At 35.4% G+C, this 23,956-nt stretch overlaps 2 protein-coding genes across 2 annotated transcripts; one reads left to right on the top strand and one right to left on the bottom strand.

Annotated features, from left to right (window-relative positions):
• Window positions 1–533: 533 nt before the first annotated feature.
• Window positions 534–14,751, bottom strand: LOTGIDRAFT_238806 (hypothetical protein; the record flags this gene model as incomplete). Its single annotated transcript, XM_009051498.1, has 12 exons — window positions 14,616–14,751; window positions 14,165–14,224; window positions 13,486–13,689; window positions 12,686–12,751; window positions 12,247–12,345; window positions 11,919–12,089; window positions 11,380–11,462; window positions 10,835–10,953; window positions 9,689–9,792; window positions 9,056–9,265; window positions 8,263–8,373; window positions 534–695 (listed from the first exon to the last, which is right to left on the bottom strand). The coding sequence occupies exons 1-12, from the start codon at window positions 14,733–14,735 to the stop codon at window positions 534–536; spliced, it is 1,509 nt and encodes a 502-aa protein (XP_009049746.1). The 5' UTR covers window positions 14,736–14,751.
• Window positions 14,752–17,819: 3,068 nt separating this feature from the next.
• Window positions 17,820–23,438, top strand: LOTGIDRAFT_201270 (hypothetical protein). Its single transcript, XM_009051497.1, has 8 exons — window positions 17,820–18,243; window positions 18,695–18,920; window positions 19,638–19,764; window positions 20,646–20,787; window positions 21,194–21,336; window positions 21,868–21,964; window positions 22,215–22,421; window positions 22,693–23,438. Exons 1-8 carry the CDS (start codon window positions 17,829–17,831, stop codon window positions 22,872–22,874), a joined length of 1,539 nt encoding a protein of 512 aa, XP_009049745.1. The 5' UTR covers window positions 17,820–17,828; the 3' UTR covers window positions 22,875–23,438.
• Window positions 23,439–23,956: the final 518 nt, after the last annotated feature.

The raw sequence follows: 23,956 nt of genomic DNA, 5'->3' as shown, positions 1-23,956 counted from the left end.
TTTTTTTTTCAATTATCTGAGGGTATGCCCCATTCAACATTTTCTCTTTCCTTTTCTGCCATTTTGAATTCTGTCTGAATCTACTATATTCCAACCTGTTGAACGTCCGGTTGATTACATTAATCACCAATCCAAAAACCGCATGTTAGTCAGGTGGCTATGGTGTGGTTGCCATATTTCACAATGTGGAGATTTTAATAGTATCATAGGGTTTTGATAGCATAGATGATAGCAAAATTTTGTTACATTGATAGCTGTTGAAACATAAATGCAGCTTTCAAGTCCAAGTAAAAGAACTCGATTTTAACCCCTTTCTGATTAGCCCATAGTGAGTGGAGGGGGGGGGAACTTGTTGAAATTTTATGTCCATTCTAAGAGGTAGTATCCTTTTAAACTTATTAAAATAAAGTGACTGTTCGAATTCAAGTTTTGAATCACAACCAGTTATGCACAAAAATCTTTTCTCGGCTATAATTAGACACTTCAAATGATACATCTTAAAGTTACCATGCTTTCATTAGGCTAAAATGAATTTAAGAATATTTAATCGGCGGAGTAACACACCCAGACCCAGAACAATGAACTAGTTTGTAAAGTTCCTGTTTAAATGTGGTCAGTAACTGTTGATCTGTTGAATTTCTGAGGTTTACAAATTCATGTGGATCTTTAGCTAAGTCATAAACTTCCACAAAATTCTACAAAAAAACAAAAAATAGATATTTTAAAATTCATATCAAGGGTAAAGTCGTCCCTAAATAATATTTCTTTAGTTAATTGATAAACTTGGATATGATATCATATAATATGAACATTTTTACTGATATTTACTGAGAGAGCTCAATTCAGCTATCTGAATCAAAATTGAAAGGCCGATTCTCGTACAATTCAATAACAATTGTACATGTATAATACTATACATAGAAGTTTTTAGGAACTCCTTCACTCTTAACACTATACATTCAACATTAAGATAACAATAAGTATATTAGGCTGGTGATTTATATAGGCGTATCAGAAAGAGGGGGCGGGGCAAGAACCCCCTATCCCCTTACCCGAAAAAAGGCCGACCTATATCGTCACCGCGTCATATTATTATGTCTAAGTCTTTTCCATATTGCATCCTAAACGCTTCGTGGCTCGTGTGCTTACTAAATGAAAGAGTCCTTTTTTCAATATTTTTTTAAAGGGATACTACGTCTTAAAATAAACATAAAATTTAAAAATAAGAGCCAATAAGAGCATTATATTCATTAGTAGATATACCTGTTGTCAAAATTAACATAACAGGATCCTTATATAATCCGATAAATCCAAAAAACTTAATAAAATTGCAAGTAACTATTGAAAAACACTTACTATTATGATAAAGCGTTTTTCAAGAATTACTCAGTATTATAAATTTTCCAATTTTTTAGTTTTTACAGGGATTCTGTTGTAACTTTATGACACCAGGTAAGTTCACTGGTGAATATATACTCATATTGACCATTCTTGAGAATTAAATTTTCTGCTCATTCTAAGACGTAGTATCACTTTAATCTAGTCATGCGTTACGTACAATGTTGTACTGAATAAGCCCTATAGTATATCAGCGTAGAAATATGATACAAAAACGAGGAAATATTTAAACTTTGTCGATTTTAGCGATTTAATATCGGATTTGAAGGATGTGGGAGATTCCGGTGCTTCTCCTAATCTACATGCTGCTGTATTACTTTCAAAAGGTAAATTTTATAGTCATTTTATAACCCAGTTTTACGTATTTAATAAATCTGTCCCATGAAAGTAATGTATATAATCCAGTATATAAAACCATAACACTGCGTTCAACTAACATTACAACAGAGTGACTTGTCTACTAGACAAAATACTACGTTTTATTACACCAGAATGTAGACAAAATCATAAAGACACTACGTAACGTTACACATAAGTGACTGGTTCTGTAAAAAAAAAAAACCATAAAAAAGTATTTTACGTTAAAACAGAGTGACTCGTTTAGTAGATAAAACCATATAAAAAGTATTTTAAATTACAACAGAGTGACTCGTTCAGTAGATAAAACCATAGAAAAAGTATTTTACGTTACAACAGAGTGACTCGTTCAGTAGATAAAACCATAAAAAAGTATTTTACGTTACAACAGAGTGACACGTTTAGTAGATAAAACCATAGAAAAAAGTATTTTACGTTACAATAGCGTGAATCGTTCAGTAGATAAACCATAAAAAAAGTATTTTACATTACAACAGAGTGACTCGTTCAGTAGATAAAACCATAAAAAAAGTATTTTAAGTTACAACAGAGTGACTCGTTCAGTAGATAAAACCATAAAAAAATATTTTACGTTACAACAGAGTGACTCGTTTAGTAGATAAAACCATAGAAAAAAGTATTTTACGTTACAATAGCGTGACTCGTTCAGTAGATAAACCATAAAAAAAAGTATTTTACATTACAACAGAGTGACTCGTTCAGTAGATAAAACCATAAAAAAGTATTTTACGTTACAACAGAGTGACTCGTTCAGTAGATAAAACCATAAAAAGAGTATTTTACGTTGCACCAGAGTGACTCGTTATGTAGATAAAACCATAAAAAAACAATTGTAAACAAGTGTAGATTAATGCCGCTATCCTTGAAAATTCCCTTAATTACACACTGCATGACGTCGCCCGTCTTAATAAGGTCAATGAGGTGCAGAAGAGTAGTGCGTAAATCGCCATTCATTTCATTTCAGTAGATACAACCATAAAAACAAATACGTAACGCTACAACAGAGTGACTCGTTCAGTAGATAAAACCATAAAAAAGTATTTTACGTTAAAACAGAGTGACTCGTTCAGTAGATAAAACCATAAAAACAAATACGTAACACTACAACAGAGTGACTCTTTCAGTAGATAAAACCATAAAAACAAATACGTCACGTTACAACAGAGTGACTCGTTCGGTAGACAAAACCATAAAAACACTATGACATTACAACAGGGTGACTCGTTCAGTAGATAAAACCATAAAAAACAAATGCGTAACGTTAAAACAGAGTGACTCGTTCAGTAGATAAAACCATAAAAAAACAAATGTGTAACGTTAAAACAGAGTGACTCGTTCAGTAGATAAAACCATTAAAACAAATACGTAACGTTACAACAGAGTGACTCGTTCAGTAGACAAAACCATAAAAACACTATATCCCCTATAGGGCCTTAATTTCTTGGGAATAAAATTTTCGTGACGCCACTGATCGTGAAGGGCGTTATGTGATAAAGCATTTGGTGATTAGTGACGTCATCAAACGCATAGTTTTAGTGGAATTGCAGGAGGCACAGACGTATGATTGAAAAATGGAATGGTGCAAATTAATGATATTAGTGTCCCCGATACACATTAAAAAGATTACAAAATCTCTCTAATATCCCTTTAACCTAGTTTAAATATATTCAGGTCGCCATATTCATCTTTAATATATTTACTATCACATACTAAGCTCAAATTTAAGGTTACACAATGATATTACTCATTTTATCGACTAGATAGATACCAATAAATACCCATAAAGTCATATTAGAAGGCCCTATATTTACAGTTCCAAAGCCACGAAGTGTTTTTATGTCTTTGTATACTGAACGATTCGCTCTGTTGTAACGTTACGCTGTGTTTTTATGCTGATATCTACTGACACATTCACTCTGTTGTAACGTTACGCTGTGTTTTTATTCTGATATATGTTATGCTTATATCTACTGAAAGAGTCACTCTGTTGTAAAGCTACGCAGTGGTTTTATACTTTTATCTACTGAACGAGTCACTCTGTTGTATAGCTACGAAGTGTTTTATGTCTTTCTATACTGAACGAGTCACTCTGTTGTATAGCTACGAAGTGTTTTATGTCTTTCTATACTGAACGAGTTGCTCTGTTGTTACGTTGGAGACGCGTTGTCTCAGTGAGTTAGACGCTTGCTCGCTAACCTGAAGTTCCAGGGTTGAATGCCGGAATAGGTCGAGATAATACCTTCGGATTTTCAACCCGGTTTCTCCCTGTCTGTGATGCAGGTAAGAGGGGCTGACATGGAAAAAGCGTCTAGTCGTTCGGATGGGACAATAAACCGAGGCCCCGTGTGCTACAGGCTGTACACGTTAAAGATCCCCCGACAGTTGGAAATCGAAAAAAGAGCAGGCTAATGCCGCTGTCCTGGCAAAATTTCCCTCATCGCACCCTGCATGGCGTTGCCCGTCTTCATTAGCCCACATGGTGCAGAAAAGAAGGACGTAAAACTCCATTCATTTCATTTCATTTCATTTCTGTTGTAAAGTTACTTGGTTTTTTGGGGGTTTTTTTTGTCTACTGTATGAGTCACTCTGTTGTAACGTTACGTAGTATTTATATGATTTTATCTTCTGCACTAGTCACTCTGTTGTAACTTTACATAGTGTTTATATGATTTTATCTACTGAACGAGTCCCTTTGTTGTAATGTTAGTGTTTATAATTAATAGAATCATGTTATGATTTTAGCTACTGATCGAGTCACGTAGTGTTTTGTATGGTTATGTCTACTGTACGAGCCCCCTTTTATAACGTTACATAGTGTTTATTTGTTTTTATCTTCTGAACGAGTCACTCTGTTGTATTTGTAATGTTACGTAGTACTTATATTATTTTGTCTACAGAACGAGTCGCTCTGTTGTAATGTTACGTAGTGTTTATATTGTTTTATCAACTGAATGAGTCACTTTGTAAAGCTATGGAGTGTTTTTAAGTTTTTATCTTCTGAACGAGTCACTCTGTTGTAACATAGTGGTTTTATGGTTGCTCTGGTGTAACGTTACAAACAAAACACTACGTAACTTTACAACAGAGATTGTAGTCTTTTTACGCTTCAACAGAAAATGAAAATCTATTTAAACGTTTTATGTTTCAGATTCAGAAAGCAGAACAGCATAGAACAACTGAAATTGTTGCTGAAATTCATCCAAGTGAGACTGAAAAGACAGAAAACGCGTCACCGGAAGAAAAAACCATAAGAACTACAATTCAACAGACTGAAGAGGTACCACTGGAAGTAAAAAATGGAAGAGCCAAAGTTGAAGTGATGGAAAAAAAGTCATCGGAAGTTTCAAAGAAAAGAGGAAAAGTTCCAGTATTGGAATACCAGATTCTTCGAGAGAACCGAGTTGAAATGGTTAAATTGGACCCCAAAAAACTTATTCCACATTTAGAACAAAACAAAGTTATTGACCAAGACGATGTGGAGCAGATCAAAAAGAAATGCAAAAAATTAAGACGAAAGGGCGCTGAAACCATGCTTAATATTGTTTATAACTCGGGAAGTTGGGCGTTTAAAAAATTAATAGCAGCTCTGCAACAATCTGGTTATAAAGAAATGGCAGATAAATTAACAGGGGACTTAAAAAAGGTATCATCACCCTCTCGATCAATTTGCCCACTAACCACGCCATCCAATCATACATCAAGCCATTCATCCAGTCGCTTATTCATCCATCTGATCACCAGGCCTATTCATCCTCCAATCCAGTCAGTCTTCCAGTCATCCATGCTCCCAGTCATTCATCCAGTCAGTCTTCCAGTCATGCATGCTCCCACTTATTCATCCAGTCAGTCTTCCAGTCATCCATGCTCTCAGTCATTCATACAGTCAGTCTTTCAGTCATCCATGCTCCCAGTCATTCATCCAGTCAGTCTTCCAGTCATCCATGCTCCCAGTCATTCATCCAGTCAGTCTTCCAGTCATGCATGCTCCCACTTATTCATCCAGTCAGTCTTCCAGTCATCCATGCTCCCAGTCATTCATCCAGTCATATGTCCACTCATCCATTCTCCCAGTCATCTATCGAGACATCCATTTTCTCAGAAATTTATACCTGTTTATTTTCAGAAAATAACTGGTTCTCGTTCAGTCACTAAATCGAAAGAAAGAGGCAGCTTGTCTGAATTAGAGTTTGAAGTTTTGAGGGAAAACCATGTGAGAATGGTGGACGAGCTCGACTCCAGTGTTCTCAAAAACTATCTATTTAAAAACGAAATTATTGATGAAGATGATCTGGAAAAGATTACCATGAAAGAAGAAAAACGAAGGAGAAAGGGGGTGGAAGCGATGGTCAAAATAATTCATAAATCTGGTGCGAATGCTTTTCCAAGACTGCTTAAATCTTTAGATGAAGCGGGTTACGACGAATTGAGTTTGAAACTGGATTCCGATTTAAAAAAGGTTAATTATTGCAATAATTATTTGTGATTATCTTATAAAAAATATGGGCCTACTAAAAATAAAAACTATTAAAAAAATGAAACGAAAGTTGGGCCTAAGTTTAATTAGTCTAAGTTAAAATTAGTCAAAACTTTCGTTCCGTCTTTTATTAGCTTTTATTTTTAGTAATAGCCACTTCACTTAGGCTCTTAAACATTCGTCAAAATAAACATTAATAAAAAAAACCGGAACGATCATTTCAATTAGACTGGTCAAATATTAGAATTATGGCAAGTTGAAAAACCCTTTTTAAGAAGCAAAATTTTTCATATGTTTTCTTTACAGAAAAAGAAGGAAGGGGCAAATGTTGGATTGAAAATTGATCTAAATTCGGTGGCATTCCCTGATTACCCATTTAGCCCTCAACTGAAGCTACAGACTATTCAAGGAGATGACGTTGTATCCAACTGGCAACAGAAAATTACCAAGTGGAAGAAAAATGATGGAGGGAAATTGTGGTGTGATGCTATGAACAAATGGTTCAGAAACCACGAGTTTAAATCTAAGGAAGAATTGAAAATGGTGGTCAAAGAATGGTTATCGAAATTGGAGGAAGTTGTTAACAAAGGTTGTTTGGAAATCGACAAAATCAACATAATTCTAGATGTGACAGAAACATTACTATTGCTTGATAACAACAATTCCATATTTCATCTCGACGATATGTTTATTTTCATGAACATTATAAAAGACTTTGCACCCAAATGTACAATTAAGAAGGATATTGAAGATTTCGTCCAAATCAACAAGGAAGAGAAACAAAGATTGCTTGAACAACATCGACAAGTTATTGAGATACTGAAACATAATTTAGAGGGGATTATTGAAGAGAAACAGAACTTGGAATTGTTACCCATTGATACAGAGAGGTGTGGACTGACTGACCACTTCCACTCTGTTGTTTATGACGTAAGAGATAAATGGCATAAACTACTAACTAAACCCTAAATTAAACGGTTTGTTTTGTTATGATGTATTAACACTCATAGAATGAAGAAAATGAATGAAAATTATCAAGCTAAAAAATTGTAAAAAATAAAATAAAATCTTGATTCCCATATGCAGACTGTCTTGGCTGGACAGTTTATAGAATGGAAAGACCATAAAATTTGGGGGTTTCCCCGATTACAGATATCAATGTGTTCACTCAGTGGAGTTATCTCGAATTCGTTGTCTATGAATGTCCATTCTGTTCTACAAAATATTTGCACAGTCAATATACAGCACAATATACATTTATCAATATATATACCAATATCGTCCGATAATGTATATATTATTTCAAATTCATACGTACTTTCCAGCGATCTTTTGCGCCTTAGAAATTTTCATATTTCAGAAAAAGGGTCTCATTGTCCCACCCCTAATGAAAGGCGAATTGTTGTAACTATAAGACAAAAGGGGAGGTAATTCTATAGAAAAAATATGGAAAACCAAATCAGCATTTCACATTGGCTTGAACTTGATTTATAAAGTATTTTTCCTGTATGGATTTCTTGATGCCACATTCTACATTAACTTTATATATAGATCGGGAAAATTCTAAAAAGTCCTCTACCGCAACGATCTAAATGTTCGCTTAGGGGGATAATTTTTTAACTTTATAAAAAACGAAAGTAGGATTTCATTCTGATAAATGATAGGTGGACTGCTGGTATTGAGCTCTATCAAATGGGAAATCATTAAAGCCCATGGTAATCATTTTCGGAGGTTGATTTGGGCTTTGAATACATGTAAATATAAAAATACAAGAACTTTATGAAAATCGCGCAGTTCCTACAAAATACCTCTTACTAGGAATATATTTTTCCTTCACTAGTTTTTCCTCTGCCTAAAAATTGGGTTGTTGATAAAAGGCGAGTCGTCAATGCAACTTTCAAACACGAATAATTGTGGATGCACATAGCTTATTAGGCTCAAATTGTGACTGTAGACTGTGAATACTATAACCAATTAGCTTATAGCTGAACAATTACCGGTTCTTAGCCTACCTCTAAGTCTTCAATCTCGCAATACTTATAGTTCATTCCAGGCTTAACTACTCGTAGACAAGAATAAGTATTGTTCCAGGAATCTTGGCACTCACAATGGCTATGGCATACCTAAAATAACATAATAGCCACCACTTCTATCAGCGAAACTTCTAGCATATTTACGCATTGAAAAATACACTATTAAACCAAAAGAAATACATCTTCACAAAGTTAAGCTATTACGAACTTCGTACTGTATCTTATACCTTGACTACAATAGCCAATATTCTTGTATTACAGAATGCAGCGATTTGATTGGTTTGTCGACGAATACAGCTAATCGGAGCCCTCGACAAAAACAATTGTAAACAAAATGGCTTTGTGTTCACAGTCTTTCTGTCTAAGCCTCTAATTGGTTGTACTAGCCTGTGTACAATTCCAATTAAATCGCTTAATTTACAAACGTCCATGATACAAGGTGACTATTACAGTCAAGGTATAAGTGTGAAGTTCGTGAAAACGTGACCTTGTAAAAATGTACGAAAAATGACGTACAACTAGGGTTGCTTGGGGCCATGGCATTTTTCTGTGGTAACATTTCATTTCTGTTTTCTGGTATATTCTACCATATCGGAGAATTTTCCAACAGACTCTTATGGAATCTTTACTTGTACAAATAAAACGAATCACCGTTGACGATCTGAATTTTCGTTAGCCATACAGATGACTTGCTATCCACAGAGCCGATGTTATGATGTTAAATTGAGCCGCATCCCGCCTTTTAAGTTTGTTATAAAGATTATATACTCACAAATAGTCCTTGGTTATGAAGTTGTGGGCAATTGGGAATATTTACAACATGTTCACCATAGTGTTCAACGAGCATGTTCTCTCTTACGGTTTGTGAGTCGGAATTGGACATTAATGTTGGTTTAAATGATATACCGTCCATATAATTTGGTATGGAGGTCTGTGCGATATCTAGAAAGGTTGGACCTAAATCTATGTTCATTACTGGTACCTGAAATTTTTTACTTCCAAAACTTAAATTCTGGCTTTACTAATCTTAGTAGGCTGGTTGAGGTAGTCCAAAATGAAAATTTAAATTTCACTCATCTCTGTCGGCTCAATGAGCAGCAGCGCATTTAGCAGCCAGCAACCCCCCCACCCCCTCCTCATTTTGAGATCTCATTTTGAAGTGGGAATTAAGCCTTCTAAATGCTCTAAATTCGTCTCAGGCCATGTGAAATTCATTAGCTTCCTGTGGGACCCTCGAAGACCTGGCCTCGCTTCGCCTTGGGTGTACACAAACAGGACAAAATTTGTGCACGAGAGTCACCAAACACAACACTTCTTGCATTCCTATTAAATAATGCTTGCTGTTGCGCTCGATTTAATTAAATTTTGAATTTTTATGCCAAAAGAAAATTAAAAGAAGACATACATCACTAGTCTTGCCTGGAGTTATTCCTGGTCCTCTCACCATTAATGGAACTCTAATATCAAATTCATATAGTTGACGTTTGTCCCATGGCATGGAAAATTGACCTGAAAGGCAGTATAGGTAAATAAGTAAAAGGAATGATAATAGGGAGCGGGGTGAATTTCTGGGTATGATTACCTTAGATTCCAGGGTTCAATCCCGACATAGGACATGGTCCTGTCTAACTTTCAGTCCGCGAGGAAAATGTAATGAATGAATGAAAGTAAAATCAACATAATGAGAAAGAGAGAAGACTAAAGCCACTGTCGGAATTTGTACCACTTTACACTGTATGACTTTTCACTTTATGACTTTACACTGTATGACTCTACAATGTATGACTTTACACTGTATGACTTTACACTGTTTACACTGTATGACCTTACACTGTTTACACTGTATGACTTTAAACTGTTTACACTGTATGACTTTACACTGTTTGACTTTACACTGATTGACTTTACACTGTATGACTTTACACTGTTTTTTACACTGTTTACACTGTATGACTTTACACTGTTTACACTGTATAACTTTACACTGTTTACACTGTATGACTTTACACTGTATGACTTTACACTGTATGACTTTACACAGTATGACTTTACACTGTTTACACTGTATGACTTTACACTGTATGAATTTACACTGTATGAATTTACACTGTATGACTTTACACTGTATGACTTTGAACTTTACTTTTAGTGAACCATTATTATTTGTAACCAACAAAGTCATACGAAAATCGCATAATTCCTTCAAAAACATCTCAAACTATGAATTTCTTTTCCCTTTTCTATAGAAATTTTTTCTATAATATGGCAGTGTCTCAAAAAAGGATGACTCGTCTTTTTAACTTTCAAACGCAGATAATTTTGGAGACCCATGAATTTGAAGGCTCAAATTTCGACGGTAAGTTGTGGACACTATTACTGATTGGCTTAGCTAAAAAAAAAATACCGTTTCTGAGACTAAGGTACGATTGGTCTAAAAAAAAATGGCGCATCTGTCCCTTTAAAGGGTTTTAGAAAATTAAGATAACTCTGACGTGGTTAAAGGTTACATAATTGAACGATTGCAAACATGTATTTTCTGATAGATATTTACCTAGATGATAACCGTTATCTGATGTAAATATAATATAAGTATTATCTAATAAACTCATCTCATTTAATTTATTATAAACATCTTCTACCATATCATCCACAGACAATAATGTTCTTAATCTGAAAAATAACATATTTGAAAAATTGGGGGTAAAAACCTTTTTTTAGAGAGGGGTTGAGTTCTCAACTTGTACTGCAAACTATTATTTGGCGCAATGCCAATTGTATAAGAAAAATTACAACGATTTGTACACCAAATTGGTTAATACTGTAAATCGATTATAAGGAGGTTTTAAACTTTTTTGTGTATCGGGGACACTAATAGTATCGATTTATATATCTATTTTCAGCCAGGCGTTCACGGTTCTTGCAATGCCACTGATTTATGACATGGCTATTCAAAAGGTCCTTAAATATCATTAGCAGTTTTTTGCTATAGTGGTGTCATGTACTGTTAAACCTATTTACAACCTCTTGAATTCCATAAGTGGATATATGAATCAAACTTTGAGCTCAATTAAGCTCTAAGTTCTAATTAAACCTTACCTGTCTCGATATATTTCATCTATAGTTTGTGCTGTATCATCTGGTATAGGTGTTATAGCTTGTCGGATTAACCAATGCTTATCCTATCAGCAAAAAGAAAAATATAATTTGTCTTGGATAAAACCAAAAGATTTCATAGGCATCCCATTGTACCATCTTCACAATATCAAAGTATTTCTAACTTCGTCTTATACCTTGAAGGCTATAGGCACCTTTATTGCACCACGGAATACAGAGATTGATTGGATTGGACGTAATCAAATACAGCCAATCAAAGCTCTTGACAGAAAGATTGTAAACATTATTGCTTAGTGTTTACTGACATTCTGTTGAGGCTCCTGATTGACTGTATTTGCTAGTGTACAATCAAATCAAATCTTCTCTGACGCAAGAAAGGTGGCTATTGCAGTCAAGGTATTAAACGCATTCGTTATAACTTGACCCTAGTGAATAACAAATGTACATGCAAGAAAAGTTTTTTCAAAATTTTGACATTAAAATCGAAATCATAAATGAATTAATTTGGGAAAAGGCATTACCGGACCGGCGTGATGGTTGTAACTACCATTTCGGGGGGCAACATAGCCACCAAAATTAGACGAATATTGTGGTGCTGGTGTAAATGGTTCATGACAGGATGGTGTTGATAACATCATAAAGAATGGATTTCGATTAGACTGTTGCTCCAAAAATTCCATTCCTCTTTTTTTCTGAAAAATGAAAATGAAAGATTGCCAAGTTATATCGAAGAAGAATCAAATTTGAAATCATTTATTATAGATCATACGAGCAGGCCAACAATGGGACTCGTAAATGACAAATCAAGTAAGAAATCCTTCAGATTAAAAACCCGTTTAGCCTACTTACTATAATATCTGTTAAATAATCGTCTTCATATACCGAACCATGGGCCTCGTCGGTACCATTTACCGATAGGTGGTAGTTATAGTATCTTGAATTACCTACCTTAAAAGTATAACATAATTGTTTTAAACATCTTTCTTGCATACAAACGCGTCCGCGACATTCTCAATAAGGCATTATATGGAATAAGGCTGTAATATGGAACAATTTTAAATAATGAATTTAAAGGTGCTTCCGTAAGCTCAACTTACAGTATTACACTGTTCACTGTGGACAGAAGTATCTATCGGTATCATTTTGCAGAATTAAAATCCGATCATAGGATCCTCACATGCATTTATAACATTTATGACCGATGGTGCAACGTCATTCATACACAATTATTAACAATGACTGATAATAACTCAAAAACTAATAGGTCAAAAAGTAAAAAGGTACGTACGAGGCCAACCCACCAATCCCATCCAAGTGGAACATGTTTCACACCACCAACTGCTGGATCTGCATACTGAAATACCAACACGAGTAAACAAAAGGTCTGAGTTTCACAATGGTCAAGCTATTACTAATCTAATACTTTGGCATCGTTAGGCATTTTCTTGTATTACAGTCAATCAGAGTTTTCGACTATATTTTACAGTCTTTCCAAGCGCACTGATTGGCTGTATTGTTAAGCGCATAAATCAATCAAATCGCTGCATGTACAGCTTTCGTGGTACAAGAAAATGCTCAGTGACTTCAAGGCAGTAGACAGAGTTCGTAATAACTTCACAATGTTTCAGTGGAAAAGGCTATATCGAGAGACATGACATAACGTTGATCTGAAGCTTACTGACTAATTCTGTTTTCTAAATATTTTAATGGTAGTATCCAAAATGGCTAATAAGAGTCTTCAAGTTTCGGACTAGTTAAAATGAACTTGTTATCATTCAGCTCCAGTTTGGGTTAAAGAAGATCTTCACGCTAAGTGCTTAAATTGGCAAATGTATAATTGCCTTACCATTACCAAAGCTAAAATTGGGCTTGGACTGCCCCATCTTCACAATGTCAAGCCAATGCGAACTGCATTCCATGATACAAGAAAGGTGGCTATGACAGTCAAGGTATGAGTACGAAGTTCGTAAAAGCTTAATATTGTGAAGATTGCAATTCACTATAGGTGTCACATAACAATCATTCATAAACAAGTTAACTTGTATAGAGAAAGGTCAAACCGAGATATAGAAAAAATTAAAACGTTACCGTATTCAGATATTTTCCAGCGAAGAATGTTTGATAGCCTTGGTCATGTAAATGGACAGGAAACGCATAAGGTTCTCGAGTTTGCTGCCAGGAAAGGCTATTACAGTTTCCATCAATCGAGTTGTTGACTCCTTTGTGATTGTGGACATACATAGATGTAAATATACTGGACCGACTTGGACAACAGAGTGGACTACTAACAAACTGAAATTAAAGATACTGTGCTCAAATTATACTGAAATATATTTAGTAACATATATTTTTGAATAAATAATTCAATAAGGATCAGAGCATGATAGCTTTAAAAGATTATGAAAGGTTTTCAGGCGAAATATACGGCTGCTGACAGGCCAACGCGCTGATTTTAACGCTCAAAACTAGTATATGTCAAGGACAATAACTCCTCAACTTTTTTTTAACTGTTTTTAATCAGTTCTCTTGATAACGCTGCCTGCCTGTATAAGCATGTATATCCATATATCATGTGCTTCTTGAACTCCTGAACTGTTCATCGAAGCATCATTGTCTCCAAAATCGAGTTCCAATCGATCCACATTACCGTACAGGAGAAAATTCGAACAAATCGGAACTTCTTTGTTACGTTTGCGTGCATTTATGTTTTTGAACCATCTTCAGACGAGCACAGATTACTAAATGGAATTAAAAGTGGATTCCATACCATATTATTAAACGTCATCCCTTGTTTACCAATTAACTCTTTTGTCTTAGGAATGCCAGTCTGTAAAATAACAACACAATAATTATTATTACATAATACTGTGTGGACTACAATGTCCACATTGCTACAAATTATGATAAATATTGAATTATATTTATGTGGCATTAGTAAGTATTTGCATTTAATTGTATACGAATCTGATTTTTATTCTGAAAAGTGACATGGTCATCAGAACTTGAACACTTCCCAGCTGGTAAATGCAAGAGATCATTTTAAAATGATGCGATGATATACTAAGCGTAATCTGTGAAAACCAGAGCGATAGAACGTTTCTTAAGGTTGCTGAAACGAAAGTGAAACCAAACTTGAAAAACGGGATCTTGTGGGATTTAGGTTGGTAGTGGTGTCCGTTTAATATTTTTAACCTGATTTGATAATAAATTCAAATTACCTCGCTGCCCAAGACGTCATCCTGATCATCAGTAAGAATTAATACAATATTGGGCAACAACTGACCCCCGGACAGGGCACAGATTGCTACCAATGTTACCACTACTGTTAAAACCTTCATCTCAGCATATGAATTGGCCTACAGAACAAAGATATAATCTACTGGTTCTACCTTATCTTATCTTAAAAAACCTTGGAAGTATTTACACCTTAATGGGTCTTGTTGGTCATATTCAGAAGTTTGATTTGGATCTTCAATTTTGTAAATCGTTTTCAGAAGTACTAGAAAAGTACGAACATCGCATAATTCCTTCAAAATATTTCCAATATATGGCAGTGTTTCAAGAAAAGAGGATTTTTTACTTTCAAACGCGGATAATTCTAGACACACGTGGATTTGAAGGCTGCGAACACTATTACTAATAAGCTTGACTTAAAAAAAAATCCTGTTTCTAAGGTATGATTGGTCTAACGGATGACGATTCTGTCCCTTTAAGCTATATCAATGGATTTCGTATGAATGTACATGTACAGTCGAGTAACCTAATTTCGTGGAAACCTATTATTCGTGGATTTCCGGAAAGGATCAATAATTTACATGAGCGACCTTGCGCGTCCTCCGCATTAGTTTGTTTTGATAAACATGGGTTTTCTCTATGATATCAGCTAGTAGAGTGAATCCAGTAGTTTCAAGCAAGGTAAAATGTATTAATGTATACTTTGACAAATACAAAATGGCGGATTTCACTTATTACCAAACGTCACCACTTTTTATCGGCCGAATTTCATTATAATCCCGAGCGTTAATCGGAATTCCAAGTTGGTTGGTTGGTAGATGACAAGTTAACGTTCGCTTCCAGCGGATGCTGATATCGCAAACTAGGTAGTTGTTGGTAGTCGTAGTAGTTGGTAGTTGGATTGGATCAAATTGGATGATTCGGTGTTGTTGGTTTGGTTGTTGATTCTTCGTTAGATCTGGTCGGGTCGAATGACATGGCGGTGAAACTCGGCCCTGGATGGTGTGGCGTGAGTTACTCGGTCTCCTTCATTCTTCCAAACTCGTTCTGATCATGGTATTTCTTGTTGATTGGTAGTCGAATGGTAGTCGTTGGTTTGTGAATTCCAAGTGTCGTCTGCTAGAATATAATCCAACGAATGAAGTCACGTGATCAATTAGCGGATTCCGTGTCAGCAGAAAATTTCTATGGAACACAAAGTTGACCATATTCTTATGTTGTTTCAGTGACTTTTAGCAATAAATCACGCTACGTATCTTATTTTGTCAGTCACTATTTTTTTTTTTAAATCGTGCTTCTTTGAAGGAATTGTCACTAGTTATAATGAATTGATATTAAAGATAAATACTAAGAGAAGTTAATTATATCACCCGGTATCCATACAACGTGTTTTTCTAGACTTACTTATAGAAAAAACATTGTACACGAAAATAGGTGACGCATTCTGCCGCCGTTCCCGAGTTGGTTGCTCATGAAATATGGGTCAAAGTGAAGGATTCATTAAGAAAATCGAAATAAACCAATTTCTATTATTTTGTAGAATATCTGAGGAAACATCTAAGACCTGAATTTTTTTTTCGTTTTTTTAACTTTGACGAAATTCGGTGTTGAATCCTTATATCCACGAAAATAGGTTACACTACTGTATATATTATGTTACAGTCAATCTGTGAAATCAAATTTCATGAAATGGCTAAATGTTTCAGGCTTTCCATGAAATGGACGAAATGTTACATGAACATTGTATATAATGTTCGGTGGCGGAGCCTAAAGGGGTGCCCCCCCCCCCCCCCCCCCCTTCCTTCTCGTAGCCTGTAAGAAAGTTTTTCGGTCAAAAATCTCATAACCAGGTTAGAAATTCGGGCAATCTCAAATATTTCGCCCCCCCCCCCTCCCCTTGGACGTCAACCTGGCTCCGCCACTGGACAATCTTCGGAAAACTGCTTGTAAACACTTGACCTTGAAATGCCTTAGGTCAGTTAAGTGATTTAATTGATATGTCGCAGTCATTCAACCATAGAATTAGGCGAATGTTGCGTCCCACATTTTGACCTATGGTATATTTACACTCAGAAGTACATGTCCCTACCCTCACGCCTGTACCCCACACTGGCACCGCCACGGTACTTCACAAAATGCGATTCTGTAAGCATTGTGGTCTGACAATCGTTTGTAAATGCTTGACCTTGAAATGCCGCAGGTCACGTGACCTAATTGATATGTCGCATTCATTCAACCATAGAATTGTTTCGTCCCATATTTTGACCTATGGTTTATTTACACTCAGAAGTAGGCTACTCAATGTGTTTTAACAAGCATTTATATATACAAATAACAGACGAGGTCAAAATCTAGAACTGTGTGATAATTGAGTATAAATACTCTCGTAATACGCAGGGTGCTGACACAATCGTTTGGAAGATTGCTTGGTATTTTCACAATCAGAATTTGGAAGGTAAGCCTGTTTTTTTTAAATCCACGCTAGAATATAACAATAATTGTAATAACTTGTTGCGCTTATTGTTTTACTAAATAGTAACATGGAATGCAATGAAATGAAGTTTTAGTTCCTTCTTTGCTGCCCTAGATTCAGCTGATTGGCAGTGTCTACGATGTACTTTGAGATTTTGTCTGGCATCTTAAAAAGATAGGCTCGAATCCATTGTAGCTGATTTCACCCATTTTTTTTAATCACTGTCATCACAAACCAGAACACGATGTAGAAGCATCTGCTTTCAGCCTCGGACTTTCCGAAATTAAAAAATTGAAGGTACGAACGTGCTATTTTTTGGACCAATCATACTTTAGTCTCAGAAACGGGATTTTTTTTTAGCTAAGCCAATCAATAAAAGTGTTTGAACCTTAAAATTCTTGATGTTCAGAATTATCCGCGTTGGAAAGTTACAAAGACGAGTCGTCTTTTTTGAGACACTGCCATATATAGAAAAGACATCTATAGAAATAGGAAAATAAATTCATAATTTGAGATATTTTTGAAGGAATTACCCGATTTTAGTATATTTCTAGTACTTCTGAATAGTATTTACATATTCAAGACTTAAAGCAACTCCCAATATTGTGCACTTGTCTCTTTAACCTTTAGGCAATAATACCCCTAAGCCTGCAAGAATACCTAATAGGACCACAGCTTACTTTCCAACCCAAACATCTTTATTGTCTCTTCAGGTTGAAAATTGATGATGGCATCGAGTATTATAGACACCAGTGTATTTCACAATCTAAAGATTGACTTGGACGCAATTAACAACAAAACGAATCTCAAAGCAGCTCTTTTATTCGGATCATCTTTCTTGGGATTATATTGGTTGTATGGCAAATTCTCCAGAAGACACATCAAAGATCCACCAGGACCGTTTTCATTTCCTATTGTGGGAAACATGCCACAACTTGCAGGAAGTATTGACCTATATCAGTTATTCCTCCAATACCGCGAACAATACGGCGACGTTATCAAATTTGAAATTGGTAGCACCAAGATGATAGTAATTTGTGGTTATAAGGCCATTCATGAGTGTTTGATTGAGAAGGGTCATTGCTTTGCCAATAGACCAAATTGGATTTACATAATAGACCAGATTTTTCACAACTCAGGTAACTATGTAGTTTTCAAAATATTTGATTTTTGTGCATTTCTTTGACTTCTGAAGACTTTTTACATATTGTCAAGACACAAATCAAACCCCCAAAAATGGCGAATCATGGCCTTTAATAACTAAAACAGGTCCAATACGACACTTATCACCTATCTTTTATTCTGATATATTCATTGAAATCTAACAAGTTTTCTATCACAGTCTATCACATTATGCTGATGTGGCGTCAGAAATATTTGGTACGAATAATTGGGGACTCTTCACATCTCCAGAATCGCGTTTAAAGCAATATAATGAAAATCTAAAATTTTATGATTGTTCGATTTTTTTTCTTGTAGTTTTTGTCTCTATTGTAATCTAACAAGTTTTCTACTGCAATCGCGTTCTAATGAGCTAGTGTTAACCAACCAATCCATTTGATGATAACATAACAATTCTGTTCATTTAAGGTGTATTTTGGACAAACGGTCAGAGATGGAAGGATTTGAGACGATTTACCCTGACAACTCTTAGAGATTTCGGAGTAGGAAAAAAGAGTCTAGAAGAAAGAATTTTAGATGAATTCACCTATATATGCAACATAATTGACAGTAAAAAAGGACACGCTTTTAATCCTAAATTTATCTTCGCCAATGGAGTAGCCAATATCATTTGTACCATAGTCTTTGGAGAAAGGTATGTTTATTTTTAATATTTTTCTCTTAGGGTTTTTGTCAAACAGAATTGTTGTAGTTTGGTGCCAAAATTGACCCTTTGAAGCCATCAGCATCCGGTTAATGTTAAAGTTTTGGAGACAAAGAAACATCAATAGTTTTCTTAGAATGGGTTCTAAGGGGGCTAACGATCATTGATTGTTGCTAATGGTGCGGGCACACGAAGAGTCTTGGTCGTCAATTTTTGTCCAGTCCGTCGATAAACACTTGCGGATCATGTAATTGAAAGGAAATGACTCTGACTGGATGATGACGCTCTGTCTTGCAGACGATAACAATCGGCTACAAGTATCAAACTCGTTTGATATTATAAATCCTGTCGCCAACGCGATAATCTTGTCGTGGGAGTGCGGGCACACGAGAGATTTTACTCAAGATTCAAGTCGGCGATACAAATCGGCGACCAAGACTGTTCGTGTGCACGCACCCTAACCAATCCCTATGGATATTTCGACACTAGAAATGTAGTCTGTTTTCAATTTGGTCACGAATTGGTTGCTTAGTCGATAGCTTGACAATATGAAGATGATGATGCAATTGATGACGAGTCTTTTAGGAGTATAAAATTGTGGCCCTATGTTTAGTCATAACAATATAACTAAAAGATAAAAAAAAGTTTTCCGAATTTATTGATTTATTAAATCAAGCAAAAAATGTTTATGTCTTATCTCCATTGCAGGTTCGAATATGATGATCCAGAATTTCTAAGAATGATAGACATGTTAAATTATCTTTTTAAAAACGTCGGATTTCAAGTGCCCGAGAATTTTTTCCCCATTGTTAGAATGATCCGGGGTAACAGTTCGGTATGTGAACCTCTTTTATACAAGATTTAAATGATTACGTCTGCAGACATAGTTATCGTTTTCTAATCATTGAATTAATTGATTATAGGTCGAGAACTGGGAGCACACTCTGAGAATTTTTTGTTTCGTTCTTCTATAGTTGAAAGTTGCAACTCAGGGCCGTAACTACACCAATGCGAGGTTTGCTATGAACTGACTTCAAAGACAACATGACTTTTGTCTTAGAAAACAAAGACACTATAGTTACGACCCTGCAACTACTATACCACGAGATTCATTAATTTGACGTTTTACCACTGGTTGGTTTTACCACTGGTTGGTTTTAGCACTGGTTGGTTTTATCACTGGTTGGTTTTACCACTGGTTGGTTTTAGCACTGGTTGTTTTACCACTGGTTGGTTTTATCACTGGTTGGTTTTACCGCTGGTTTTACAAGTGAAAGTAATAATTATGATATTCTGCTTTTCCATTATGAATTTTCTTATTATTTTGAATCCATATCGAATTTCTTTTATTTCTTTTGTTTACAAAATGTTTGTAGAACTATCAGAATCACGTGACCACGCTACAAATCTGAAACATAGTTTCGGTAAACGATGACCGCCATTAAACATCATGATATGTTGCATGGACATACAACTAACAAAAGAAAGAATAACCATTTTTTTTTCAAAGCAAAACATTTTAGGTTCACAAGTACCCTGTCTTCCGACTTGGCCTGGGCCAAACCTCTTGGCATTGATCTTTCCCAGATTATCCGTACCCATTTACAACCGAGTCGACTGGTCTAAGGAGTCCCGTTAAAAGTCAACAGACATTCACACGCCGACTCAAACGATATATCGTAATTAAATTGGATAATTTTTTTTTAGACCCAAAAGGTTATCAAGAATGATGTGGAGATCCAGAAATTTGTAAAGAAACGAATCGAAGAACATCGACAAACATTTGATCCAAATGAACTGAGAGATTTTATTGACATGTACCTGAAAGTATGCCAAGATAAATCAGAGGACCTAAAAGGTACTATAAATATTATTAATCTTAAAGGAACAGATGCGCCATTTTTGGCCAATCATACTTTAGTCTCAGAAACTTAAGAATTTTTTTTTAGCCCGCAAACACTCTAGAAGGCACAATTCTTGACAGATGTTGACGAATATTGCTGAGAATGTTTATGATCACCCATGGATAAACCCTATTGAAAATCAAAAAATCACAAAATGTTTATAGGAATTATTGACCTTCTTGAAAACGCTTCAATTTTTGCTCGTAAACACTATAGGCACGATTCTTGCCGGAATTTTAAACAAAAATTGGCAATATTATTCAGTGTGCCTCCTAAAAAATCAAAAGAAGTATGTGACTGATGGTTGAATATTTAATGATGATAATTCATACTGTACTGCCAAATATGTTTGTATTTCAGTGAATGAGACAGATATGTTCCGTATAACAGTAGATTTATTTTTGGCTGGTTCAGAAACAACTGCTACATCTTTATGGTGGACTGTATTATATCTCATCAACTATCCAGATATACAGAACAAGTGCTATCAAGAAATTATGAAGGTATGGGGCAAAACAATATCAATATTAACGTTCATCCAGATCATGTTTCCTACCATGTTCCTTTAGCAAAGGTGCACGACGTTAACTGTCGTATGGATTTGTGAATGTGGAAACTTTGAGCTGACCAAGTAGGAATCCATATAGTTCAAGTTCAAAATGTTCGCGAACATCTTTTCTGATTGATCTATTGTCGCTTACAGTGACTGTAATGTAACTGCAAGTCATAAAGGCGAAAGATGACCAACACTTTGCATCCGGGTGCGAGAGTCCAAGCAACAATTAACTCAAATCAATTTTTAAGGGATGTAAGGGGGTTTTCTATAATAATGTCTAATTTTTTCGATTTTTTTATTTCTAATATAGTCTCTTCAGTTAGGGTCTAAAGACTGGCCTCTTAAACATTCGTCAAAATAACCTTTTGGCCTTTTGACGTTTACAACTATAATCTCGATCTGAAAGACTTCCATCAAGGACCACTGACAGCCTTCCATGTGCTTCAGATGCGTCACTTTTTTGTCTTCTGTTTTTCAGTTGACTGGTGGAGGTCGCAACGTAACTCTGGCAGATAAACCACACTTGGTGTACATCTGGGCATTTCTGAACGAGGTTTTGAGAATTGTTTGTATAAGTAAGTAGTAAATGGATATTCTGTTCTGTTCAGTTCTCTGTTCATTTTCTGTCTTATAGTTCGTTTCTCTGTTCTGTTCCTTTCTGTTCTGCACTAGTCTTGGTTTGTTGACTTCAAGCATTGCAATAGTCGACGATATTATGACATCATTTGAAAAAAAAAATTTTAATTGGTCTCATCATATCAGCTGGTGAAGAAAATGTGTAATCCATTGTAGCCTTTGCAATACTGAATAACATAATAATTTCAGCACCGACGACCCCACCAAGAGCTGTGAGTGAAGAATGTACTATAAATGGATATACATTAGAGAAGGACACAATGGTTTTATTTCACATTAACTCAGCTCATTTTGACACGGATTTTTGGGACGAACCAGAGAAATTTAACCCAGATAGATGGATTGGAAATGATGGAAAAATTATAAAACATAAAGCTTTCATGCCATTTGGTGGTGGTAAGTTGAAATTTATTTAGGGATCAAAGTGCAGGCCCGTAACTTCAGGGGGGGCAAAGATCGGTATACCTCAAAATGGTTGTGAACTACGTTCGTGTGTGTTGTTTCAAAGTAAGAACCATAAACAGTTTCGTGTATGTCCAATATCCAATACTATATAATTGCTTTTCTTGTCAATTTGATAAAGGGTCCCGTACGCCTAAGGTACTGCATGGTAGATATGCGCCCATTATGTAGATTAATATTATGATAAACTTCATTTTTGTTTTAGGAACGAGATCGTGTATGGGAGAACCACTGGCTAACATGGAACTCTTTATTTTCGCATGCAACTTTATATCCAGATACGAATTCAAAGTGCCAGATGGACAGAAAACGCCATCAATAAAGGGAACTGTGACTGGGGTGACCATGCAACCAGATCCATACGAAGTCATAGCGGTACCAAGATAAAACACAAAAGACTTCTCGCACTATAAACATAACTTCAACACGGTGCCTTCTTGTGCCGGTGCCTTCTGTTGAATAAAAATACCACACGTAGTAATAGTAGGTCATTGTGTAGATTTTGTGTGGTTTCCTTCCTGAATTAAATTTCATTGGTCTAAAGCATCTTAATTGATCATCATATTATAATGGAATCATGCCAAAGGGGGGCAGAGGAGGCAGTCGCCCCCACCATGTTTTTCGGGCAAAAATCTCATAATTATGTTAGAAATTCAGGCAATCTCAGATATTTCTCTGAGCTGCGAATACTATTGCTATAAAATTCAACAACAACAAACATATGAACACAGATACAAAATTTTATTTCTATTTCTCAAGTCTTATACAACTACATACTTCCAAGCACAAATGAATAACACTATCGCTAACTTAGACCATCCTCATATCATCTTGGCCATGGATCCACACGATTTTTTCTCATCACAAAATTAACTTTCTTTTGCATGTCTGTGGAATAAATTCTTTTACATCTCTCATAGCTGATTCTTTGTCTAGTAATAAATGGTTTCTCATTAAATTTCCTTCTTCTCACATTTTCTAAATATTTATCCTCTCTTAAAACCCTGTGGAAATAAAGAAAAATCTTATTCATAGCAGACAAACCAATAGCAACATAGGGTCATTCCATATCAAATCTCCCAATTTTGGAAAATTAAACCAGGTGACCCTCGCAGATTCTTTTGAGACAAATTCACAGGTGTTCCTATACCAAACATAGTTAAAATTCCTGAAGTGTCTGAAGTGACCCCATAAGCTGTATCACATCTGTATGAATTGAAAGATGAAACAGTAATGGTTTTAAGAGAAAATTAGGCATGAAATTATTTGCTCCAAAAGAAGAAGGGGCTCAATTTCAGCTACATTTAAATTTTACTTTTTAGAATTTAAGTCCTACAGTACCGGGTATGTCTCTTTTTTTAACTAAAGGATTTCCATGGCAATTCAAATTAGTCAGTTAAAATGTAGTAGGCTGCTTGCATATTATGCAGGCTGCATGGAAATCGTATCTTACAATGTTGTTGATTACA

The sequence above is a fragment of the Lottia gigantea genome (assembly GCF_000327385.1).
Source record: "Lottia gigantea unplaced genomic scaffold LOTGIsca_169, whole genome shotgun sequence".
In the NCBI taxonomy this organism is placed as follows: domain Eukaryota; kingdom Metazoa; phylum Mollusca; class Gastropoda; family Lottiidae; genus Lottia; species Lottia gigantea.
Note: the sequence above shows the minus strand (reverse complement) of the source record. Positions and strands in the feature narration are given on the sequence as shown.